General features: G+C 37.0%; 1 protein-coding gene and 1 pseudogene across 2 annotated transcripts in view; one reads left to right on the top strand and one right to left on the bottom strand.

Moving 5' to 3' along the window:
• The first annotated feature begins 1,194 nt into the window (after nt 1-1,194).
• On the top strand, nt 1,195-6,507 carry LOC308701290 (claudin-4-like; annotated as a pseudogene). The gene is made up of 3 exons: nt 1,195-1,414; nt 3,188-3,611; nt 6,496-6,507. The product of its transcript is annotated as a claudin-4-like (transcript).
• A 190-nt stretch (nt 6,508-6,697) lies between these two features.
• The window catches only part of psd2 (pleckstrin and Sec7 domain containing 2), a gene marked incomplete at its 5' end in the record, with an annotated part of 42,999 nt that continues 24,554 nt past the window's right edge, over nt 6,698-25,142 (bottom strand). Inside the window, 12 exons of the mRNA XM_081383490.1 lie at nt 6,698-8,971; nt 10,333-10,476; nt 11,303-11,447; nt 12,524-12,681; nt 13,611-13,681; nt 15,404-15,594; nt 15,710-15,753; nt 16,095-16,184; nt 17,818-17,876; nt 18,570-18,682; nt 19,810-19,890; nt 19,982-20,176. Coding sequence (XP_081239616.1) covers nt 8,765-8,971; nt 10,333-10,476; nt 11,303-11,447; nt 12,524-12,681; nt 13,611-13,681; nt 15,404-15,594; nt 15,710-15,753; nt 16,095-16,184; nt 17,818-17,876; nt 18,570-18,682; nt 19,810-19,890; nt 19,982-20,176 — 1,498 coding nt within the window. The 3' untranslated portion in view covers nt 6,698-8,764. The remainder of the gene's footprint in view (nt 8,972-10,332; nt 10,477-11,302; nt 11,448-12,523; nt 12,682-13,610; nt 13,682-15,403; nt 15,595-15,709; nt 15,754-16,094; nt 16,185-17,817; nt 17,877-18,569; nt 18,683-19,809; nt 19,891-19,981; nt 20,177-25,142) is intronic.

The following is a 25,142-nucleotide window of genomic DNA, read 5'->3' on the forward strand; positions in this document are numbered from 1 at the left end:
CAATTTATGTAGGCTATAAGTGTTTTCACACATGATAATTGGGTGTAGGTAATTGGGAAATGATTGTACAATTTAAATGGCAATGTTTCCCAAATGAAACAAAAGAGCTGTTCGTTTTTGAATGAAGTGTCTATAGAGAACTGTGTTTGGAGTTTTGCAAAAGTTTGTTTTACAATTGCAACCTAAGTGCTTGTAGCTTAGGAGACTTTTAGTGTCCAAGCAATTAAAAAAAAAAAAAAAAACTGCATGAAAAATAATTAATTGTATAATGTCTGATTAAATATCAAAATATATACTGTATAAGTTTCAGCTTATAGAAGTGTTTTTACTGTAATGAAGTTCCAGAAGTTTTAAGAATTATATAATTTTGTCTGGAAATTAACAAAAAGGAAAAATGGAAATGTTAAATAGCGTTTTGTAGCCGTTAAGCTATTGAATGTCTACACAGAAAACTGACCTACAAAAAAAACCTACACTGAGAAGTAAATGTAGTAAAGGTTGTTGCAGCTAACCCCAGTCTCCTGTAACCTGGAACAGATAAAAAAAAAAAATATTGTTTCACCATATCCAAATAGTTATGGCATCCTTGGTGGGATATCCACACTCTAAAAATTGCTGGGTTGTTTCAACCCATGTTTGGGTCAAACCCAACCATTTACATTTTTTGATAACATTTTAAAACCAACGGTTGGGTTTGTCCATATTTGACCCGAACATGGGTTGAAACAACCCTGCATTTTTAGAGTACAGTTATTATCATGTACATAAATCATTTTAAAAAGGCTTACAGTCATGGTTAGGTTTAGGGTTAGGGTGAGGGAATTTATGGTTAGCGTGCATTTTTGTATAATTTCTTGCGATTTTGTTTGTTGTATCATCTACCTATATCATAAAAATGGTAAAGAAAACATTAAATATTTCTAACCATAATCACCCATCTAAAGGCCATATCTTTTCACAGTAGCTTTTTATGTCAGTGCAAGGTCCTCAAAGTGTTGCTGTGCTTTGTCAGTTCCTCTTGTTTCGTGTTTATAGTGTAAGCAGCCAAATGAGAAATCATAGGGGCTCTCCAGAAATCATCAACTCAGGACAACCAAAGCCTTTTCACGCTTTTCCTATAAAGAGCAAACATGTGTGGTTTGCACACTTTTGGCTACTTTATCACTGTAAAGGCAGAGGCCTGTGACTTAAAACATGGTCTCCCAAGGACTTCAGATTATGGGCATGGTCACAGCCATGCTGGGTTGGCTGGGGGTCATTATCGTGTGTGCTTTGCCCCAGTGGAGGGTGTCTGCATTTACTGGAGCCAACATTGTTACAGCACAGACCATCTGGGAGGGCATGTGGATGAACTGTGTGGTGCAGAGCACTGGACAAATGCAGTGTAAAATCTATGACTCCATGCTGGCACTCAGTTCTGACCTTCAAGCTGGCCGGGCCATGATCATCATCTCCATTTTGACCGGACTCTTTGGACTCATCATTTCTATGGCTGGTGGGAAGTGCACCAACTGTATTGAGGACCAGGGTCTAAAGCAAAGGCGTGCATCATTGCAAGGATTTTCTTCATGGTCTCTGGACTTCTTTGTCTGATCCCAGTTTTATGGTCAGCAAATACGATCATACAGAACTTCTATAATCCGTTGATGGTGGAGGGCCAGCGGAGAGAGTTGGGTGCAGCTCTGTATATCGACTGGGGATCTGCTGGGTTGCTCTTAGGAGGAATACTTTGTTGGAGCTGCCCGCCAAAGCAAGAACACATCTACAACCCCAAGTTCTCCACTGTGAGGTCCAGTTCAACAAGAGAATTTGTCTGAGATGCAGAACCCATATGACTTCCCTTAAAATGCACTCTAGTAACTGCAGATCTAATTACTGTATGTCAACAATTCATCTGTAGAATTTGAGATATTTTCTATCTCCCTAGCAATTAATATCTTCTGAAAAGAGATAATTCTGTAAAATGATGTTCTTTTATATGTTGGTATTCCAGAAGCAGAAACAGTAGAGCAAAGCGCTAGAAACATCATGGCTTTGATCATCTGGGAATGTTTGAACTGCTAAAATGTATACTTTAAATGCAGTCATCTTAGCAAGTCCCTTTGGATAAAAGTGTTGGCCAAATGCTTAAATGTATGTATTACACCTTTTATGGATGGGAATATACAAAATGCTTACAATAATACCTTTTGTATTGTTCTGTAATTTGTCACCTGTTTTACGTATTTTTGTCATAATGTACTAGCATCATGTCTTCAGACTGTGATGGTATTAATTAAGGCATGTCTCACTAGTTCATACAAGTTTAAAAACCCTTGGGCAACTGCACACTTCCAATGTACTTTCACAATGTTTTCTCTAAAAAATTAGTTTAAATCTGATGGCAAATTCTGAACGCTAATCATCAAAACGTCAGAATATTTCTCTCTTCATTTTTGGAAAAGCATTGATTTAATCGTATTGTGAATTCTACTTGGAAAGTACCAGGGATTCTGCCTCGAAACAGAAAATAAATGCATATGGACAGTGTAGCATTGGTTTAGTTTTTAACAGTAGTAAGAAAAGAAAGCTAACCAAAATATTATGTCAAAAAGCCTTTAATTCATCCGGCCATCAAACCACTTAGCTCTATTTTTATCTTCATATTTTTTTGTTTTGAGTCCCAACAAGACTTATGGTTAATACCTACCCAATCCTTTCGGTTGATGACTTGGCTCATTTATATTTGTGACAAGGCCATTTTTCAGTTCCTTGCAGATCCTTATCTCATCGAAACTATCCACAGTATCAACACACCCTTCTGAGGAATCTGGTCAGGCTCAAAACTTTACTTTAACATGGTTTCAGGCCAATCCAACTTGGACTCCTCCCTTAGTCTGAGAAAATCTTAAAACTCTGAAGGGAACAGAAGTAATTTCTCTGATAAAGAGAGGAGCGAACACTTTCAAGCCAACGAAGCCGAGCAAACGAGAAAACATGGTGTCTATGTGTCGAAAGATCCTGGGCATGTCCCTAGGAATTATTGGTTTCATCGGAACTATTGTGATTTTTGCCCTTCCTATGTGGAAGGTTTCAGTAGTCTTTGGAATCATTTTTGTGATCACCTGGCAAGGCTTGTGGATGAGGTGTGTGGGTCAAAGCACAGAACAATTGCATTGCAAAAACTACGGCCCCCTCTTGGCCTTACCTCAGGACTTGCAGGCAGCTCGGGCACTTGTGGTCATTGCCATCATTGTGTGCGTCTTTGGGATCATCCTGGGAACTGCTGGTGGAAAATATACCAGCTTTGTCAAGGGTGAAAGCACAAAGGTGAAAGTGACTATTGCTAGTGGTGTAATGTTCATCGTCGCTGGAGTGCTGGTTCTGGTCTCCGTCTGTTGGTCAGCTATCACCATCACTAGGGATTTCTACAACCCCTTGGTTCCATTTGCCTACAGCTGGAAGATGGGAACTTCTCTCTATATTGGATGGGGTGCAGCTGCACTGCTGATCCTGGGAGGAGTTGTACTGTGTAGCTCCTGCCCACCTAAGGAGGAGGACAACTACAGCGTACTCTCAGTACTCTCAAGTACTCTCAGCCACGGTCCATTGCCACCAGCAAAGCCTACACTGTAAAAAAAAAAGTAACTTACTTGCAGCTGTTATAAATTATACTTACTGTAAAAATACTGTATTCATATTCACAGTACCATTTAACTTGATTTATTTACAGTATAGTATTTTTTTTACTGTAAAACACAATAATGTTATGGTCTTTTCTCCAGTAATATATTTTAATACACTAAAAATGTATTACTTTACACTGTGAAATTTACTGTAATTTGTTGTCCACTTTTACTATTTATTGTAAAACTGTACAGATTATTGTATTTCATCAGGTCTCAGTAGTAAAAACTAGTAAATAACTATAAAAAGAAACAAAGACAACCTGTTAACTTTTTTTTAATTATTCAATTGTAATATAGGAAATAACATTTTAATATTCTTGCAGATTGTACTATCAGTTTTCCAAAAACCGGCAGTAACATTTATACATAAACGTTTCATATTAGTTTTTCTCGATTGCTTAAACACTATAACCAGGCTTTTGAACTAAAATTTCAAAACCATAATGCCATTTATCAAAAAGCACACCCATTTCCCTAAACTATAAAAACTAGTCCCTGTTGACACGACACGAGTCAGATTTGTTGAACCGTCATTGCAAAACTCTACACACAAATCCCTTCATTTCTCATTGCCTAGACCATGTTGTCATTTAGAAAGCACTAGAATTCAAAACTGTTCACTCAAGTCAGCACAGCTCCAGCTCAGTTAGCACACAATTAGTGGAAACTAAGAAACACTAAGAGTCAAAATTGAACACACATCAATCAGATCCTTCAATAGATAGATAAAAGGGCCCAAAACAGGTTATTGAGTTTTGGAACAATGGATCCAGAAAGACATGAAAGAAGAGATCGAGGAAGGATAAGAAGTCACACAGAGTGGCTGGAGAGTGTGACAGTGAAGGAAGGGCATACTTCCTCCTTTATAGTCCTGACTCCCAGAATGTTATCTTTCTAGGCCAATGATAGTATTTCAACCATATGTGAAACGTTCTTAGACTTGTTCATCATATTTTATCCTTGAGTGGAGGCCCTCCTGTCACGTACCAACATTCTTTACCATTCCAATACAATCCCATATTAGAACTAGATAAAAAAAAAAGTTTGTTGGCAAACTTTAAGTTGGCTTGAAAAAGCATAGCCAGAAAGTTTGAAGGCAATACAGTCCATCAGACAGATAGATAGATAGATTGGTTAGAAAGAAAGAAAGGTTAGTTAGAAAGAAAGAAAAAAGAAAGAAAGATTGGGTATAAAGAAAGATTAGTTAGAAAGAAAGAAAAATGAAAGAAAGATTAGGTATAAAGAAAGAAAGATTAGTAAGAAAGAAAGAGAAAAAGAAGCAAAGATTAGATAGAAAGAAAAACAAACAAAGACTAAAAAAAGAAAGAAAAAAGAGATTAGTTTGAAAAAAGAAAGAAAAAAAAGTTAGAAAGAAAGATAGGTAAGAAAGAAAAGAAAGATTAGTTAGAAAGAAAGAAAGATTAGGTAGAAAGAAAGATAAGGTAGAAAAAAAAGAAAGATTAGTTAGAAAGAAATAAAGATTAGGTAGAAAAGAAAGAAATATTAGTTAGAAAGAAAGAAAGATTGATAGATTAGTCAGAAAGAAAGAAAAGTTAGAAAGAATAAAAATGCCAGTCTACACCCAGAAATTTTATGAGTTTTGTAGCCTGAATAGCTAAAGTTTTTGTTTCTGAAGTTTCTGACAACTCTCAATCTTTAATTAAAATCTACAAATAGGAAAGTTTGAGTTATAGTTCGTAACGAGTCTATAAAAGCGATTAGCGAATATATTTCCTGTTCGGTGTGATGACATTTAATGTCCACGACAACCTTTGTAGTCCTACTATGCCATTTGTTAGCAACCACTTTATTGTGAATCATGAATGGGGTATTACTGATGTATTTTATGTGGTAGAAAAAATATGTAGATTGTGTAAACCACAGAGCTTATTTGAGGAATTTAAATGGATAGTTCACCCAAAAATGAAAGTTATATCATTAATTACTCACCTTCATTTCGTTCCAAACCTGTAGGACTTTCGTTCATCTTCAGAACACAAATGAAGATCTTTTTGATGAAATCTGAGAGTTTTCTGTCCCTCCATTGACAGCTGCACAACTACCTGATGCTTGAAAAGTTAATAAAGAGATTGTAAAACTAATCCATATGAATTGAGCAGTTTAGTCCAAATTTTTATATGATGAACAGATTGAATTTTTGTTTTTATTCACATAAAAACACTGATCAACTCACACATTAGTTGTGGTAAGCAGAAGCTCAAGCATGTTCGCTTGACGTGCGAGAACCAATGAGGTTTATTCTCTGTTACGCAGCACGTTTGAGCTTCAGCAAGAGGTTCGATTGAGCTTCTGTTTATGTTGGCTGATGAATGTTTATATGTGAATAAAAGCCTAAATTCAACCTGTTCATCATATAAAGCGGCCGTGTCTTTTCAGAAAATTTGGACTAAACCGCTCAATTCATATGGATTAGTTTTACGATCTCTATGAACTTTTTGAAGCATTTAAGTGTCAGTTGTGCAGCTGTCAATGGAGGGACAGAAAACTCTCAGATTTCATCAAAAATACCTTCATTTGTGTTCTGAAGATGAACAAAAGTCTTACATGTTTGGAACAACATGAGGGTGAATAATTAATGACAAAATTTTCATTTTTAAACGAACTATCCCTTTAACCAAAATACCATTCAAAAACCCCATTGACTTGATGATGGAACTGGAGGTGCAAAAACATGAACTTGTTTGTAAGTTTTAGGACCGATTCCTTCAGCACTCTAGTTTCACTGGCATTTTAACCTGAAAAGTCAACATGAAATCAAAATGAACCATATTTACTCTCATAACACTTACTCCTTGTCTTATTTTAGGTGATTCTTTAGTGCAGTAGTTCCTCTAAAACTATTTTCCTTTTCGACCAACATCACCAAGTGGAAATAAAATGAGTTAACTTTTCATGTTGACTTGAAGAGTTTTTTGCCGTAGACTTGGTTGATAGTAATATGTAATAGAATTTGCCAAGAAAATTATGACTTTGGATTAGAATAAAGACATTAGATATGAGATGAAAGATATACCAGAGCTGTTTTATAAGAAATGATTAATGAAACACTTAGCAAATGAGATCCTACTAACCTGTGTGGCAGAAATAAGTCTTTAAATGACATGAAACACACAGATTCCTTCCACGCAGGCGGAGATGGTGAAATAATCATCACAATCTTTTATTACAACAGCGTCGAGTTCTACCCTAAACGGGAAAATCATGTTAGCACAACAGCCGAAGCGAAAAGTAGGCTATAGAGGTCCTTTTACGAAAGCCATTACTAAGAATGTATAAAATTGCAGCTCTTACGTCATTCCAACATCCATAAAGCATAAAAGAGCCAAAAGCTCATTCTCTCACTTTCAATGTCCTCATGCTTTACAACTGGACTATAAAAATCTACTTGCACTTGATCAAAGTCTGTACCGTTGAGTTTCAGAGTCCTATTTGATGGCTCATGAACAACTATCTTCTTCAAAAGTGACACTTTTCCAGGGTTGAGACGTTTGGGTTGACTACAGTGATTCAGAGGAAGAGGCCGGGAGGTTCATGGTGTGTTGTTTGCAGTCCTGCTGCTCAATAATCAGTCCAGGTTGAATTTTCTGCAGGCACATAGAGACACATAGAGGCTTTGTGGTCCGTTGAATAGAGAAAATGAGGGTGTCGCTTTCAGTCCGAAAAGTTTTTCCTCTTCTTCACTGTTTTGCATACTCAGACTCAACTTTCCTCGCTTGTGCGCATACAATTACATTGTCCCATACCCTGTTCCGTGTTAAGACACTGCATTTTTCAACATCCATTATATCCATGGATCCATTATCAACCATCAGCTCCTCAGTTAAAAGAGTTAAAAAAAACAATGGTGCGGGTTAAACTAATCCGTTTTCCCGTAGTCCGCTATATTGGCTCCGAAAGGAGAAAATAAATGTACAATTCATAAATATAACATAATAAATAATTACAAGGGGGTAGTTGTATAACACTACAGACAGCCCACATGAATCTTTACATGCACCTCGGCGTGCGGCAAAGCCCTTAAACTGGCTACTTCATGAGGCCGATACTGTGAACGTCTCACGAGTACATCAAATGCTACATCTAAACCAGACCATTACCGCACACAGCCTTGGGATATACACATTGTGATGTCATAAAGAGTGTAAAACATTGTTAAGTGATGTCATGAATTATTTAAAGGTGAAGTGTGTCATTTCTGCGCCACTTTTCAAACAGATGTTCAGAACACTTCCAGTCAAACTCACAGTCCCGCCCCAAACTGATGCTATTGGTTAAACTATTTTCAGGCTTGTCAAACTTATTTTGGGGAAATATTTCCTTTAGTCAATATTTCTGACTTTAACATTGGAAAAAATTACACACTTTACATTTAAATTCTCAAACCATCACATTGCTGCTTTGGGATGTCTTTTTTGTCTTTATAACATGGTTCTTAAAAGGACAGTTCACCCAAAAATGAAACTCTCACCCTCATGTCATTCCAAATGTGTATGACATTCTTTCTTCTGCGTAACACAAAAGACGATATTTTGGAAAATGTCTCAGATATGTTGAAAATAAATGGGGTCTGATGTTGCCTGGACCCCAACATTCTTCAAAGCATCTTACCACTAAAGAAAGTAAATCATACAGGTTTGGAACAATGGGGGTGAGTGAACTGCCCTTTAATCTAAAGGAAATCTAAATAAAGTTCTAAATGACATCACAACATGGCTGCATGTCACGGTTCATCTTCCAAAACGCATTTGTGATGCCGCAGTTCACTTTCTCTTGACATTATATGCAGTGTTGTCGTTTCTTCCCACTTATACAGTCTTGGTCTCCTCATTTTTTGTATTTGGCAAATAATAATGTTCATAGCATTATTAACTATGTTTATTGTTGTAGTAATAATACTAATAATACATATAATGGTCATAATAAATTTACTGTACATTGAAATGATAAGGATATTATAATGCTACGTTTGTATTTCTCTCCGTTCACGAAACGAGTCCGTCTCACGTATCTGAACCCACTGCAGTCGGGGTCAGACGTGAGTGTGTCGCATGAGTTCAGGGGTCAGAAAAGGCTCTTCAGCTATTGTGCTCTGGGGCGTGTTTATGAGCGGCCCGTCCGTTGACCCCCTGACCTTGGCTGATTGACGGGCTGGACTGAGTTTTGCGCAGGTAACCTTCTTTACCCTCCCCGCTGAACAGACTGGCTTCAATCTTATCCAAGTCGTCACTTCCCACGTTGAACTTGGCCTGCAGGAGGCTGACATACGTCTCGTAGCGACATTTCTGTAAACGCAGAAAAAAATTAAGATTAAAATAGCTTTCAATTCAAATTATTGGTTTTGTCTAGCAAAACAAATATGCACTGAGTAGTTCCGTGGTATAAGCAAAAATGTTAATGTGCATATATATATATACACTGTATATGCAGGGTAAAATTCAAATGTGGCGGGTAACATTGTCAAATCACTAGCCAATTTGGCATGTTATTCCATCAAACTGGAAATGGAAAGTCAATTTGATTCCATGCATCAAGGGATACAGTATTCAAGCAATATGTTCACCCTAATGTTAAATAAATATTTTTACTATTTTATTATGTTTACTCGCTTTGCTGGGGAAGTTTATGTGAGCCAAATCATGGCCAATCTGATTCTGTGCAGATTTAGCGCAAATACTGAACTTGTGAGTCATATTATTAAAATACAGGGTGGGCCATTTATATGGATACACCGTAATAACATGGGAATGGTTGGTGATATTAAAGTCCTGTTTGTGGCACATTAGTATATGTCATGGTCACCACCCATCTTGAGGAGTTTGCCCCCTCACATATACTAATGTGCTACAAACAGGTCTTTAATATCACCAATCATTCCCATGTTATTACGGTGTATCCATATAAATGGCCCAACCTGTATATTAAAGATCTTGATTGATAACACAATGAAACATGCCAAATTGTGCGGCCAGGCTGTCATACAAAGAAATTATGAACACTTAATAAAGACAGAAACAATAAAAATATTAATAAGAGATTATGTAGTAATCAATGTATGCTTTTTCCAGTAAGCTTTTTGTTTTTCTATGCATTTTTTTTTTTTTTTTGCAAAGTAAAATAAAACCTGTAGCTGTAGCTTTACTTTTTTCAGACAAATATCTTAACCAAGTTTAGTGTTTTGTTCTTACCACATATTTAAAAAATATATAACATATTTTCCTCATATTTTGATGGTTTAATCGAATTTGTAGGGTCATTAAAAACAAATATCTCCTCCGGACATTACTTTTGGCCACAACTGTATATTTATTCATGATAATTTATGATTTTTACAGTTTGTTTAGTTTCTAAATGCCAATAATTGAAATGCACTTTAAATGCCAAATATTAATTGAACTAATATTTGGTCATGCCCCACCAGTTGGGAACCACTGATATAGATGTTTTACAGATGCTATTTTGTGACCTATAAACAAATTGATAACTAAAAACAAAGGTTAAAATATGTGTATATTCAAACAAATTCGACTGAAAATGTTCTTCCCCATTAGCCCTGTGCAATAGCAAACGCATTATTGTAATAGCTAATGGGACAAACAGAAGCATTTGCATGAGCTCTGAGACAGATGACTTGTATTGGTCTGACCTCATAGGTTAAATAGTGCTCTTTGATTCGATACTCTTCTGATTCTTTGCTCTTGGGCGTCAGATCCGGCGGGCTTCTCTTGTGTTCCTCCAACTCCAGAGAGATCTGCTTCAGTTTGTTCTCATGTGACTTCAGCTGCTCCTCCTGCATAAATCATAACTACCATCATGTATATACAGTACACTGCCTATTTTTTTTTTAAATATTACATAAAACAATAGGCCTATGCAATGATATTCCTTTTATTAGTATTACATTGGTATACAATTTAAGTCTTACAGGACTTCATTACATTATTGATATATATTTATAAAAAGTTTTTTATAAATATATATTGTATTATCAAATAAAAAATACAATTAATAACTGTAGTATATTTTTATTTATGAATATAAACATATTCTATTAATATATAATAATAATATGTGTATATTAATAAATATAAATCACAAGACTTCATTGCATCATTAGAATTCAGTGAGAAAATAAATATTTGTAAATGTAATATATTAAAATTAATAACTATGGTATATTTATTAATATAAACATTATTATAATACTGAAACTATTATATATATTAAATATTTTGCATTATACATATTAAATTAAATTATATATATTAAATATTTTTTAAATCAAGTTATATTACAAATTAAAAATAATAATAATAACTATAGTATATTTATTAATATACATATATTATTATAATATATATTGCATTTTTAATTCAATTTTGCATAAAAATGTCTTCTGGTATCAAGTAAAAAAAAATGTTTCCAGTAAATTCCATCAAACTGGAAATGGAAAGTCAATTTGATTCCATTGCATCAAGGGATTCAGTATTCAAGCAATATGTTCACCCTAATGTTAAATAAATAGTTCAATTAATTATCAATAATCAAATTACAAAATGATTCAACAACACACTAAAGCTCATGAGTCTGAGCTGTTTCCAGCTGTATTTGTGCACCTGGTTAAGTCTAGTGGTGGATGAAGGCAGCAGTGGTCTGCAGAATTTCTTCATGGAGCCGATGGCGGCGGGAAAAGCAGGAGCCGAGAAAAGAGCCGCCACCAGATTAATCCTGAAAATCCATGACATCATCTCCTCTTCACTTCTACACACATGCATTTAAAGGGAAAGTCAAACAAGTCAAATGAAACAAAGAATAAAGGCAATCTGACAAATACCCATAGTACAATGTGACAGTGGGCTGTTAAGGCGAGACACCCCAGGTGAATAGGAAAAATAAATTAACTAATAGATATCAGCATGAAACTTCCCCAGTTGATTACGGACATTAAGACAAATATCTTTTGTATTACAAGTTTTTAGAATATTTATGTTTAAATATGCAAATTAGGTAGCATCTCATTAAATATGCGCTAATTTGCATTTATTTCCAGAAGAGAAATCTGAACATTGGAGAAATGTTTGAATAAAAACATTCAAAATTCTTGTTTCAATTTGTTGACATATTAGAGTCAAAGGTTTTTACAGAGGGAATTTTGGATATCTCTTTTTATCACTCCATTAATAAGAAAAAACTGTCAACAGCCATAAAAAATCCATTTTCGGCCCATTTTTTGGTATAAAATGTTGTATAAATCAGAATCTGAATAATATATGAACAAACCCCTCTATAAAAAAAACCTTAAGAATATAGAAAGTGATATAGAAATATCTTTAAACTGGAAAGTCTGGTGCATGTAAGTGCTGCTGAAGTGGAGATTTCTGGCTCACAGTATGAGAAAAAATCTATTTTGAGAAAACTACATTAGGCAATGAGATTTCGCTTTTAGAGTTAAATGCCCCATTGAACTTTCAGGATTGGTTGCTGATAAAAAAGGAAATTACCATATTTGGATCTGACAACATTGTACAGGAGAGAGAGAACGGAGCAGCATGTTGATTTAGAACGCCAACTTTTGTTGAATTTAGGAGAAATCTACAGACGCAAATAGACGAAGTGTAGTAAAATAAAGACCTAAATGTGTATTTTGGACTTTTTTTCACCACAAGTCTGAAAGAAGGCATGTTATTGAAGGCAATTAGCCCAAAATCTCAAAATTGACCAGTGAAAAAAAAAACTATTTTTTTGCCTGCCGTGTCTCCCCTTAACTAACCAACTGCAGTAAAAGGAACAACAACAAGAAAAGCCTCTCAGAGCAGTTAAAGAAGCGGGACGCTTACGGGGCCTGCAGGAGGAAGACCCTCCAGTCAGAGGTCTTGAGTTTGAGGACGTTCTGTTTCTTGCTGTAGTCACAGGCCCTAGTAGCAAGAGCGTGGTGAATCCGTACTGCGTTCTTCAAGTCTACCTCTGACAGGTCTTTATCAGGCTTATACTCATCCTGGCCATAGGAGGAGACATGCATGAAAATTAATGAAAATACATGAGAGAGAGAGACAATGGCTGTGTTCCAAAAGGTGCATTTTAATGCATATAATGCACAAAGGCAGTTCCAAAATAGAGCAGCATAACTGGAATAGATAATTACGCTGCATTGAAAGAAAACTTATTTTGGCCAAATTGAATATAGCGTGTATCCATCACAACGAAAGCAATTCCATTATGTATTGCAGCGTCTGACAAAAAAACAAAAAAAAAAAACATCCGAGGCGATGGACAAAGTGAGCAAAATGTAAATGGCAAAAATACATTTATTACATTCACACTGAATAATCAACACGAAAAAGTACTAATAAAACCTAATATTTGTGTGTACTGTCTATTGTGTATGCTTAATAGAGTATCACAGTGTTATCTTAACAGCATCCTAATGTCAAACTCCACTGAAATCAATTGTAAGTCGAGTTTCTTAATGTGCACTTCTTGTGAGGAGCCCTATTTGTGTAGATTTCAAATCGGTCGAGGTTTCGATTTCGGTTAGCATGTTGCCTTAGAAGAAAGCTGCCTATGTAGACAGCAGACAGCTCATTATGTTCAGAATAGAACACTAGCGTGCCACTTTTAGCATACTGTATGCCATAATGTATATTGTATGTGATAGAGCGTGCAGTATGTGACATTTCAAACTTCACTGTTGTCACATGGCCTCACTAGGTTACATAACTCACTGATTAACATCCAGTTTTAATCTTGGAAATGTAATTATTGCTGCCGTTTTAAATCAAATTTTGTGTGAAAATGTCTTAACTCTACTGATGTCTGATATGTCAAAAAAGAAAAACTGTAATTAGCATAGTATAGTACACATACTGCAAAATATGTTGCAGTGTGTGTGTGTGTGTGTGTGTGTGGGAGGTAGATTTAAATTACTTTCTGCAGGTAGAGAATCATCCCCTTCAGCACGGCATAAAACTTCTTCCAGCCTCTGCGTCCTCTCGGGGCTGCAGAGAGACAGAATAAAAGAGAAAATGTGTGTGTGAGAGAGAGACAGAATAAAGACACACTTCACTAATGAGCTCCTCTGTTGTTTGCTGCAACACAAGTCGAAGAAAGAAAATCTGTAAGGGAACTTCCCCACTCACAAATGAACTCCACCTCTCTGTAAGATACAACCTAATTGTTTTAATTAAAGCAGCTGCATTATTAAATAGAAGGAAATCTTGGCGGATCCCAAATAATGCTGATTTATTGCCTTTCTTGACATTAGCTCTGTTCCAAAACGTAGTGAGCTGCTCCGGCAGGAACCTACTAAGACAACATGCGAACCATCATGGAATTTCATAAGTGACCTATTTGTAATTTTATACATAGAAAACGCCTCCACACAAACAATCCTCGGCACAGGAGATTCGGCTCGTTTTCAATAGAGTGTGTGTGCATTTATGAAATATTGTATACATTTATAAAAATATATACCTTATAAACACACACACACACACACATATATATATATATATATATACCGTTGCTGTTGGGCGGAAACCTTGTATCTCCATAAATTCTTCATATTTCATTTTCCATAAGTTTTTTTTCTTTCATAAATCATTACTATTGGTCACCCTTTACATCTGTCTGTGGGTTTTGCAAATATTTAACCTATGAAAAGTATTATAAAAAAGCTTGAAACTAAACCTTGTAACTCCATTGGCTCCTCAAACTCACCTAACTCAAGAAACACTTTATATAAGGCTAATGTTTTATGTATTTGAGGAGCAGAAAAGAGTATCTTGGTCTAGCATTTGTCTTAAAGCAAATATGTCTTAAATAGCCTGCGCTCAATAACATGAGATTTTGGCCAGATGACAGAAAACTGAGCGCCCACATAGCTACAATAAACTTTATAATCTGTATGTTGCTGAAAATGTAATTTGATGCATTAATGCGAGGAGAAAGAGAAGAAAAGCACTTACCACCTAACTAATGTCTGAAATTCTCTGAAATTTGCTGGTCAGAAACCTTGTAACTCAATTTTTAGCTTGATTTTGATGACATGCTAATAATATAATGACACATTCAAGTGTCTGACCATATTTAAAGCCACAATATTAACTTTGACAACATGGTGTTTAATTAATTTAAAAATACAGTGTTTTTTCCATTTCCTAAAAAAATGCATTACTGGAGATACGAGGTTTCTGCCCGACAGCGACGATACTCACAAACACACACACATACATATACATATATATATATATAGTCTATATCTCATAAAATAAAATAAATATAAATGTTAGATGCAAAACTTAATAAAGTTAATAATTAGGAATGTTGCACTAACTAAAATAAATACATTTAGGTTAAAATGCACATAACAAAATTAATCAACCTTAAACTAAAATTAAAATGAAAGTTAAAAATTAAAACTAATTTAAAATATGAATAAACACTAGTATATAGGTAATACTAAAATAACACTGAGCTTCTCACAATGCATTCTGGGATTGCCTTGTCTATTAGGGAATTTGCCTCGATAGGCAGCATACTAGTTTTTTTTTAACATGATTTACCTTTCTGTTTATTTATTTATTTGTCTGTTAAAGGATGCCTCTTATATTGATAGACACAGGAGAAAGAACAGGAAATGATGCAGAAACTAAGGGAAACAGGACCAGGAAATGTATCCAAAAGCCTGATTTTACAGAACAAACAAACGACACACTTACTGCGTTTGCCGTCCATGTCTGCATGGCTTTTGCGTGTCAGAACCCCGTGTTTGTACGTCGCAGCGTTGAGTAAAAGTGGAATGGCGATGAAAGGGTTAATGCCGTCCGTTACCCTGACAACCCGCTTCCCCCCCGTCTCACACTGCTCCTCCACCAGCTCCGAAAGACTCTTCCTCAACTCCTCTTCCTCGCTGCAGAAACAGAACGCCATTAATGCACTTGTGCAGCATTACGCACAGATTAGCCCCAGAAGTCACATGATAATGTGAGTGTGCTTGACTCATGGGGATGATATTGGATACTCACATCGCCCACTCCAGCTTCTCGTTCTTTATTGAGTTATAGAGCACCTAAACCAGGACAGAGACATATGAGACTGTTAATACCGTACATCTGAAACACCACAAATACACAAACACAGGCTTATGGGACAGAGCTCATGAAAGAATACCGGTATGCTCTTGAATCCAATTTAAACATAGATGCGTCTTTGTTGCATTCATAAATGCAATTACATCATGCACATTATGCAGTTACTGTGTTTAGAGTGTGTTTTAAAGAAATCAGTCAGGTTTGGTGAGAAATCACACTTTATCAGTAGACATGCATGTGCTTCTCTGAAGGCATTTTTCTTTTCCTTCCCCGCTGGTTGTCCACAATAATAAAATAATAGAAAATCCTAAATAATCACCTTGAGCAATTCTTTGGGAAAATCTTTGCCGTCGTCTAGGCCGTCCAGATTGCTGATGAACTGCTGGTAGGACATCTTCTTCCCGATATTCTGCAACGCAATCACACAATACAGTGTTACAACATTAATAACATGTGCCGATGCCAATTACTAACATAATATCATTGACAAAATCAACTGACCCTTCGCTAAGCTTCGCTAACACCTGATTGATTGGATATTAGTCTTCTAACTTTGGAAGGAATGAACTGTGACATTGCCTAGCTTTTTTTGTCTACCATTTGTCTATAAATTAAATTGTTAAATTATGCAGTGACATAATTAAAAACTGGAGAGACTGTGAATCGAGATTGAGGAAGAATGTTTGAGGGCTGTAAAAGCTTGTCAGAGAAATGAGACAATTGCCAAGAGATTTGTCTGTAATATTTTAAATATGGCACATTAATATAGCATTTAGAATAGTAGCCTATTTTGGCAGGATCTATGGTACAATGGCAATTTTTTGAAATATTGAAAACTGAGTGGTTACAAAACCAGTGCAAATGTAAACAATACAGAAATAAAATCACAAAGAGAGATGGAAAAAATAACTATATTTAACTGGTGGATTTCACCAAGTACAACATGTTCCTGGATCAACGTCGTTGTTGATCCTGGAACTAAATTTCAATCAACCAATCAGATTTGAGTGACAGGGTAAAGACTACATTTTCGGACAGGAATGTTGTTCCAGGATCAACAAAATATGTTGATCCAGGATGGAACATGTCGTACTTGGAAAAATCGCAGTGACCATAATTAACCACACTAGCCATTGCTAAGATAAGTGCAGTTCACAAAGCTGTCAGCAGATGGCAGTATCAAACCAGCTCCACAAACATCACAACCAACGCACAATAATATCTCAGTCTGACTGACTCCCTCCTACCACAGAGATCTACTTTAGATGAGTAATATTCCACGTATGATGGATGAAAACATTCAGAAAACACATTAAAGCCGAAGCCATTGAGAGAAGACAAAAACACGAAGAAGAAAAGAGGAGAAAGAGAAGAAAAGCACTTACCACCTGCCGCAGAGTGAGTTAGAAAGAGAGACAGAAGAAGAAATGGAGAGACATAGAGAGACATGTTTAGGTCAAAGTCAGAGAGATTGTAATATTACTGAGAGAAACAGCAACGAGAGGCTTGTTAATGAAAATGACACTATGAATCACACATGGTTAGGAAGAGATTTTCAGTCTATCTGCATCTCATTTTTGTCTTTTAAATAGCTTCATCTTTAAACATTACATACTTTTCTTCTCACAACACTTTTTGGAAACTTTGTTTCTGATTGGTCAATTGTGGCATTCTTTGTAATGACCGCTAGCCAAGTAATTACTGGCTATATGCATGACATCATGTTCCTGATCACTTTGTTGGAGCGAATACAGAACATAGAAATCTGAGACAGAACTGAAGACGGTCAGTTTCCAGATCAATCTAATGTGTTTCTAATCAAAGTGCAATCGCTACTAGATCCAGTTCCTGCAGTAAAGCTTCCCTCATTTTACTGCACAATCAAATCAAATTTCTGTCCATTATTTCCTCTTCTGTATGCATTCATTATTAACCACAACATTTGGTTGATAAATGAGTCTAATAAACATGTTAATGTCAGACATGTCTGGATTCAACAACCTAGAGAAGAGCCGCATGTGTGAGTGTTGCTGAATACATACGTGTCCATGCAGGTCTGTGTTAAGAAGCATAAGTGCACAGGTCAGTGTGTGAGCACCATCTATTAAAAAGAAATGGGAAAAAAATATATATAAACTATAAAGGCCAGTTCACACCAAGAACGATAACTATAAAGATATCGATAGAGATAGGTCCACACCAGCAGATGATATCATTCTGTTTATTATAAGCATGTGCTGCAGTTTTATGGTCTGCCGCTTTAAATGCTTGAGCTCTATATAGCAGGATGGATTCTGATTGGCTGTCAATATTTTTATCGTTCATCAGCTGGGAAAAAAAATATTCGGAAAATGTTTTTCTTTCTAATTTTCTCATTAAAACGTTCTTCATGCTTTTTTTTTTAAGAACTGACCACTGAAAGGTTCTTTGTGCAAGCAAAAATGGTTCTTTAATAAGACAATGTTGCGAAAATGCCCTTTTGGAACCTTTATTTTTAGGAGTGTAGTGTATAGTGCATCATTTGGGACACATTTTGCTAGCTTAGCAGCAAGCTAACATTAAACAAATGTTCCAAATAAGTCACTTAGGAGGCCATCTTTGAAGGCAGCTGCCTATGTATAGGCAAAAGGCAGCTTACTAGGTTTTGGAACAGTTTTGTATGTGTAACTTCACTCATGTGTGCCACAATGTAGCATAAAAGTTCATTGAAAACCTTTTAATATATTATTGAGTACAGCCATGATAAAATTCTAACTAAATCTACAGAAATCCACAATGCATTTGTAAGACTTGCCCTCTGACGTGAGAGTTTCTGGATTGCAGTGGCAAAAGCGTTTGGAGAAGTGCACCAGCACACGTTCTCTCTCCTGCGTCTCTCCCATCAGAGGAAACGCCTTTAAGAAGTTCCTGCAACCAGAGTAAATGAAAAGAATTATGGTTCACACAAGAAAGAGTAGATATGCTAGTGCTTCCAAATACTATAGCCTGAATTTCTATTCTTTACTGTGTTTATTTGCTTACACTAATGTCTGCTATAGTAATGCAATGTGTACTTGCATTGTTACAAAGTGAAATCTGGCATTCAAGAACGCAACAATGAAAATGAGCTTGCATAACTACATTAGAAGAATTTGTGTTCATGTTAGGGCTGCACAATTTGTGGAAAAATCTACAGTAGTTGCGATATTGTTTTATTATTAAAATACAAAAGGCATAAAATTGCCATACTAACATTTATGGCTGTCTTGATTTCTTCATTTCGCAGGAATCATTTAAAGCTTTTCTTTTTGTTGACAACAGCAATTTTCATTACAGGTTTGGGAAGATGGTTGGTACATGTGTTGCCAAATACATGTTATAAGTGACCCAAACTAGTTTATGTGCTTGCATAGAGTATGATTTCGGGACTGAATTAGAGATCCCACTGACTGTCTGCAATGATTTTCGTTCTATTCAGAGAACTATTGTTAGTCCAGGACTGAAATATTCTTAACCACACTGTGTAACTGCACTTGGTTCTTCCTCTTCTTGCAGTGCAGGTATTTCAGTGATGGCGTGCTTAATTTTTTCCAGTTTTAGGAGCATTTGTGGAACTGAGACATGATGAATATGTGACATGCATGAGTATTATTTTGAAATAAACTACTTCCCCTTATTACAGCCTAACTACTGTATAGTACTAATACATGGAAACTATGAAGCCACTACATTTGTGCTGTGTTTTTACAAAACTTTCCGTAAAACATCACTTTGAGGAATTGTAAAAGTGTGTCCTAATCATGCCCCGACATGAAAAAGCAATGTTTTGCTAGTTTGATTTATATTTTTGCATAGACCTGCACATTGAAACCTCATTGGTCCAAATTCCCACTCACCATAGCTGTATATAAAACATCAAATATGTTCAGTCTGGCTGCGTATTGTGTTGCTACATTTGACATTTTGCTTTCAGTAAGGAATGGAAAAGTATTTGCACTGTTTTAAATCAAGTCACAGACAATCTTGGTCGTATTTCATGGTTGAAATGTTCTCACCTCAGCGCTCTGTCTAATGACAACCCAGTGAAGTCAAAGAAGCTCAGGTACTCTGATGCCACCAACTGGCTGAATTCATTACTGCAGGAGAAACAGAAAGAGGGATTGTGGGTATGCGTTTCATTCTACTCTCTTTCCTATACAATACGCTCATTCATACACAAACACTCACTTCTTGCCCAGGTGTCGTGCCACGTCACAGCGCTTGAAGCCCTCCAGATAGAACAGTCGTTTAGCCAGTCGTTTGGCAGCATCTGTGTCGACGCGGCAGCCATTAGCGAGAGTATCTGTGCTGCCCCTCTCCAGCGTGTCCACGCTGCCCAACTCAGAGTCCGAGTCGCACAGCACATCTGTGAGGTTGGCATCACTGTGGAGACAAACATGGAAAAAAAAAAAAACATAATTTCCCAGATGAAAAATCAAGCCAAATGAATGAACAACAATTCATTTTGTGATTCCAGAAGTTTCAAGAACTGTATGTTCTTCAATAAAATCAAGTTACTGATGGAAAAAAAAGAAATATGGTTTAATTTACACTGATGAGCCAAAAAATTATAACCAGTCACAGGTCAAGCTAATGTCGTGATCATCATCTAACAAGGCCACATATTAAGGTCTGAGTGGATTGAATGACAAGCAAATGATCAGTTCTTGTAATCAACGTGTTGGATGCAGGAGAAATGGACAGGAATAAAGATCTGAGCAACTTTGACAAGGGCCAAATTGTTATGGCAAGGCGAACGGACCAGAGTATCTCTGAAATGGCAAGGTTTGTGTGTTGCTCCTGGTCAGCATTGGTGAGAATTTACCAATACTGGTTTGAGGAGGGAGAAACACAAACCGGTGACAGGGTGTTGGACGCACAAGGCTCATTGATGCACGAGGACAACGAAGGCTATCCCTTCTATCCCAGCCAATAGAAGGGCTACTGTGGTACAAGTCACAAACTTTCAGTGATGGTTATGAGAGGAATGTGTCACAACACACAGTGCATCTCTACTTTTGGGGTTGAGTAGCTGTAGACCAATCAGAGTGCCTATGATGACCCCTGTCCACCATCTAAAACGTTTACAATGGTCACGCGAGCATCGGAACTGGACCTTGGAGCAGTGGAAAAAGGTTCCTTAGTCCGATGAGTCACATGGTCGGCAGTGTATGTGCATGTGTGCCATTTACATGGGGAAATGATGACACCAGGATGCACTGTGGGATGACGACAAGTCAGTGGAGGGAGTGTGACGCTCTGGGCAATGTTCTGCTGGTAAACCCTGAGTCCAGAAATTCATGTGGACGTACATTTGACACGTTCCACCTACCTAAATATTGTTGCAGACCAGGTACACCCCTTCATGACAATGGTGTTCCCTGCTGGAAGTGGCTCTATCTATAATGCACCCTGCCACACTGCACACATTATTCAGGAATGGATTGAGGAACATGATGAAGAGTTTAAGGTGTTGATCTGGCCTCCAAACTCCCCAGATCTCAATCTAATTGAGCATCTGTAGGATGTGCTGGAACCACAAGTCTCCACCTCACAACCTACATGATTTGAAGGATCTGATGCTAACAACTTAGCATGTCAGGAACCACAGGACACCTTCAGGGCTCTTGTAGAGTCCATGCCTCAGCGGGTCAGTGGACAAACAGCATATTAGGCAGGTCATAATGTTTTGGCTCATCTGTGTGTATATATTAGGTCATTAGCTGGTCCAAGATGCTGTTTAGACCAAGGTCAAAATGCCTGACCATCTTGGTTGAGCTGATAAGATAGTGGACCAAATTGTTTTGTCCATCAGATTTGTTACACTAGTGTTTCTCCTAAATCCTAAAAGAGATGAACGGAGATGATCTAATCCTAAAATACAAAAAGCATCATACACATGTACATTAGTGTTCAAATTTATGCTATTTAAGTAAGCACCTAATCCAAGCCCATTACAATCCTCCTGCAATTCATGCCACTGAATTGGTATTTAGCTCATGGGTAGCAAAGAGCATCTTGAGAGAAACACAATCTTTTTTTCAGCCGAGAAACAGCACATCTAATTCAACTAATTAAAATCTTGATGTGTACAATTACTGCAATTGAGGCAATGGCTCATTAGGATATTCTTTAAATTAATCTGTAATTTGGGATAAGGAGTTTTTGCGTCGGCTGCTGTCCCCCAGAGATGACAGGACCTGAGTGAGCCAGGCAGGCCATTACTGAAGTGACAGACGCCAAGCTTTACATATGATTTATTTATGAACTTCTGTCTGGTTATGGCTCAATGTGCATAGGCTAATGTGCATTATGGGGTTTCATTGTAATCATAAACATATAGGGGATGTGCAAAACCACGTATTTTCATTGGGTTGCTGGAATAAAAACTATAATTTAGGCTTTTGTGTTCACCTGACCCTGATCGGACGTGTTTCTTAAGGGACATTTATATAACATGCATTTTTCTGGTTAAAAATATCTAGACTCTTCGCAACATAATGGAACAGAATTCATCCTGAGACTTTTAAAAGCTGGGTTATTTATAACTTGACACTTTGACTTAAAAACACAAAGCTTGAGGTGGAACGCTAAAAAAAATAGAGACACGACAGGGCAAAAGACCTGCAAAATGTGTGTGGTGGTAGTGGCGGCGCTTTAAAGGGGATGAACTTAAATGCACAACGTCTCTGAGTGAGTTTTAAAATGCAAACGCTGCTCGCTTAAAGAACAAAAAATGACTAGTCGACCATTGCGGCTAAAATACACCATCTTTCATAAGTTACTTTAAAGATGAATTATTTAATTTTAATAATTTATTCAGAAAGGACACATTAAATTTATCAAAGGTGTCAGTAAAGTCATTTATGTTAAAAGATTTCTATTTCAAATAAATGCTGTTCTTTTTGGAAACTGAATCTTATAAAAAATGTGTTATGGTTTCCACAAAAATATCAACACTGATGATAATCAGAAATATTTCTTGAGCAGCAAATCAGCATATTAGAATGATTTCTGAAAGTTCATGTAACACTTAAGACTGGAGTAATGAATGCTAAAAACATTCAGCGTTGCCATCACAGGAATACATTTTAAAATATGTTAAAATAGAAAACATACTTTGAATTGTGATAATATTTCACCATATTACAGTTTTACTGGCTCGATCAAATAAATGCATGATTGGTGAGCCCCTAAACTTTTGAACAATAGTGCAAAAAAAATGATTGTGTCATCACTCTGAGAGCAGACATGAAGAGAAACATACTGCAAATACAGATGGCATATGCTTACTGGACAGCAGTTTGCTCGATGCGTGTCTGTCCACTGCCTTCTGAATAAATTATGGCTGTCATTTTCATTGTGGACGAGTCAAATATTTTTTTGCATAATTTAATTAGCACAATTGCATTAGCTCCAAACTCGATAAGGAACGTTAATGTGTTGGTTGCCATGGCGCCAGCAGAACCCGGTGTTCCGGGAGAGAGAAAGAGGGTGTAATTTGTGTCCCTCCCAAGCAGATGGCCCCTTCATCAGCATTACCCACAATGCCCTAGAAAAAAAGCCCCGACAAATCTCACATAGCACAGAGAGAACAGTCACGCAGGCAGGGCTTCACAGGGTAAGTACTGTAATTCTAGGTGAGGAATAAAGTAACAGGCGCACTGCGTCATGAGCAGTAGTTTAGGGTGATAACTGATTCCTGATTTCATTCAGAGACCACAAAGGCATTTCAGTATGGCCGAATTTAACCAGGTCTGGAGCAGTTCAAAAAGAAAGTGGCTTGGATGTGCGAGGGTTCCCGAATGAATTTCTGAGCCCTTTTCCTCTCTCTGGATGTATACAGTTCTTGGAGGGTGAGCAGGGGAGCACCAGTAATCCTCTCAGCAGTCCGAACCGTCCATCTGATGTCTGATTTTGCAGCTAAGCCAAACCAGACAGTAATGGACGTGCAGAGGACAGACTTAATGACTTCAGAGTAGAACTGCATCAGCAGCACCTGTGCACCTTCAGCTGGCGAAGCAAGTTCAACCTCTGCTGGGCCTTTTTTCCTTTAAGTCCACAGTCATCTCCACTGTTTTGAGTGTGTTCAGCTCAATGTTATTACTGCACCAGACAGCCAGCTGTTCAACCTCCTGCCTATATGCAGACTCTTCACCATTGTGTATGAGGTCGATGACTGTGGTCATCAGTGTGGACTGTCGTCTGCAAACTTCAGGATTTTGACAGAAGGGTCTTTAGTAGTGCAGTTGTTCGTGTACGTAGAGAAGAGCAGTGGGGAGAGCACACATCCCTGGGATGATGTGCTGGGATGATGGTGTTGAAGGCCGAGCTGAAGTCCACGAAAAGGATTGCATAAGTCCCTTGTTTTCATTTTTTCCCATGTTGACCGCATCATCCACTGAACTGTTCGAGCCTGTTGCAGGTCTTTTAAAGTGAAATCCGCTATGTAGAAGCAACAAAAGCTAGAGAAGAACTTACAGAAAGTGCTCGATAAGCAAACAGCAGGGGGTCCAGCAAGGGTCCTGTGATGTCCTTCAGGGAGACCAATACCAGTCTTTCAAATTACTTCATGACCACAGATGTGAGAGCACCAGGTCTGTAGTCATTAAGTCCAGTGATTTGTTTTTTTTTGGGATGGGGATCATGGTTGAGCGTTTGAAGCAGAGAGGGACTTTGCACAGCTCCTTTCCTGCTTCAAATTATCCACCATCATCCCCATTAAAAAAAAACATCCCCCAATAAAAAAGATAATTGATCATTTAGTGGAAAACCTTAGTACACTAAAAATCATACTAGTAAATAAAACAAATAGTTACTGGTAAGTTTGAGAAATGGGCTTCAAAACACGGAAGAATAAGAAATGGCTGGGGATACACTCTTAGAAAAGAAATGCTCTTTATTGCAATAAATGGTTCCATGAAGAACCTTTAAATCTATGTAACCTTTTCATTGCACAAAAGATTCTTTTCAGTGGAAAAAAGGTTCTTTAGAATTTTAAAATGTTCTCCATACTAAGAATAAAAAGGTTTCTTTTAAGATCTGTTAACTGGAAGGTTCTTTAAGGAACCAAAAATGGTTATTTAATGGCATCACAGCAAAAACCTCCTTTTGGAACCTTTCTTTTTAAGTGTACACACATGGTATCCGCTAAATTATTGATCACATGATTGATTGATCTGTGTTGTTAAATGTATCCATCAGTAAAATATGAAGACATGAGGAAAGATCATCTGAGTTCAGGTTTTACAATCGTCTCCTTCCCTCTTCCTGTGAGTCAAAACACTAACTGAATCATCACAAATATGACTCACACCTATGTGAGCACCGGCGTCTGCTCAGAGACAGG

Source organism: Scardinius erythrophthalmus, assembly GCF_964197995.2.
Source record: "Scardinius erythrophthalmus genome assembly, chromosome: 13".
Lineage (NCBI taxonomy): Eukaryota > Metazoa > Chordata > Actinopteri > Cypriniformes > Leuciscidae > Scardinius > Scardinius erythrophthalmus.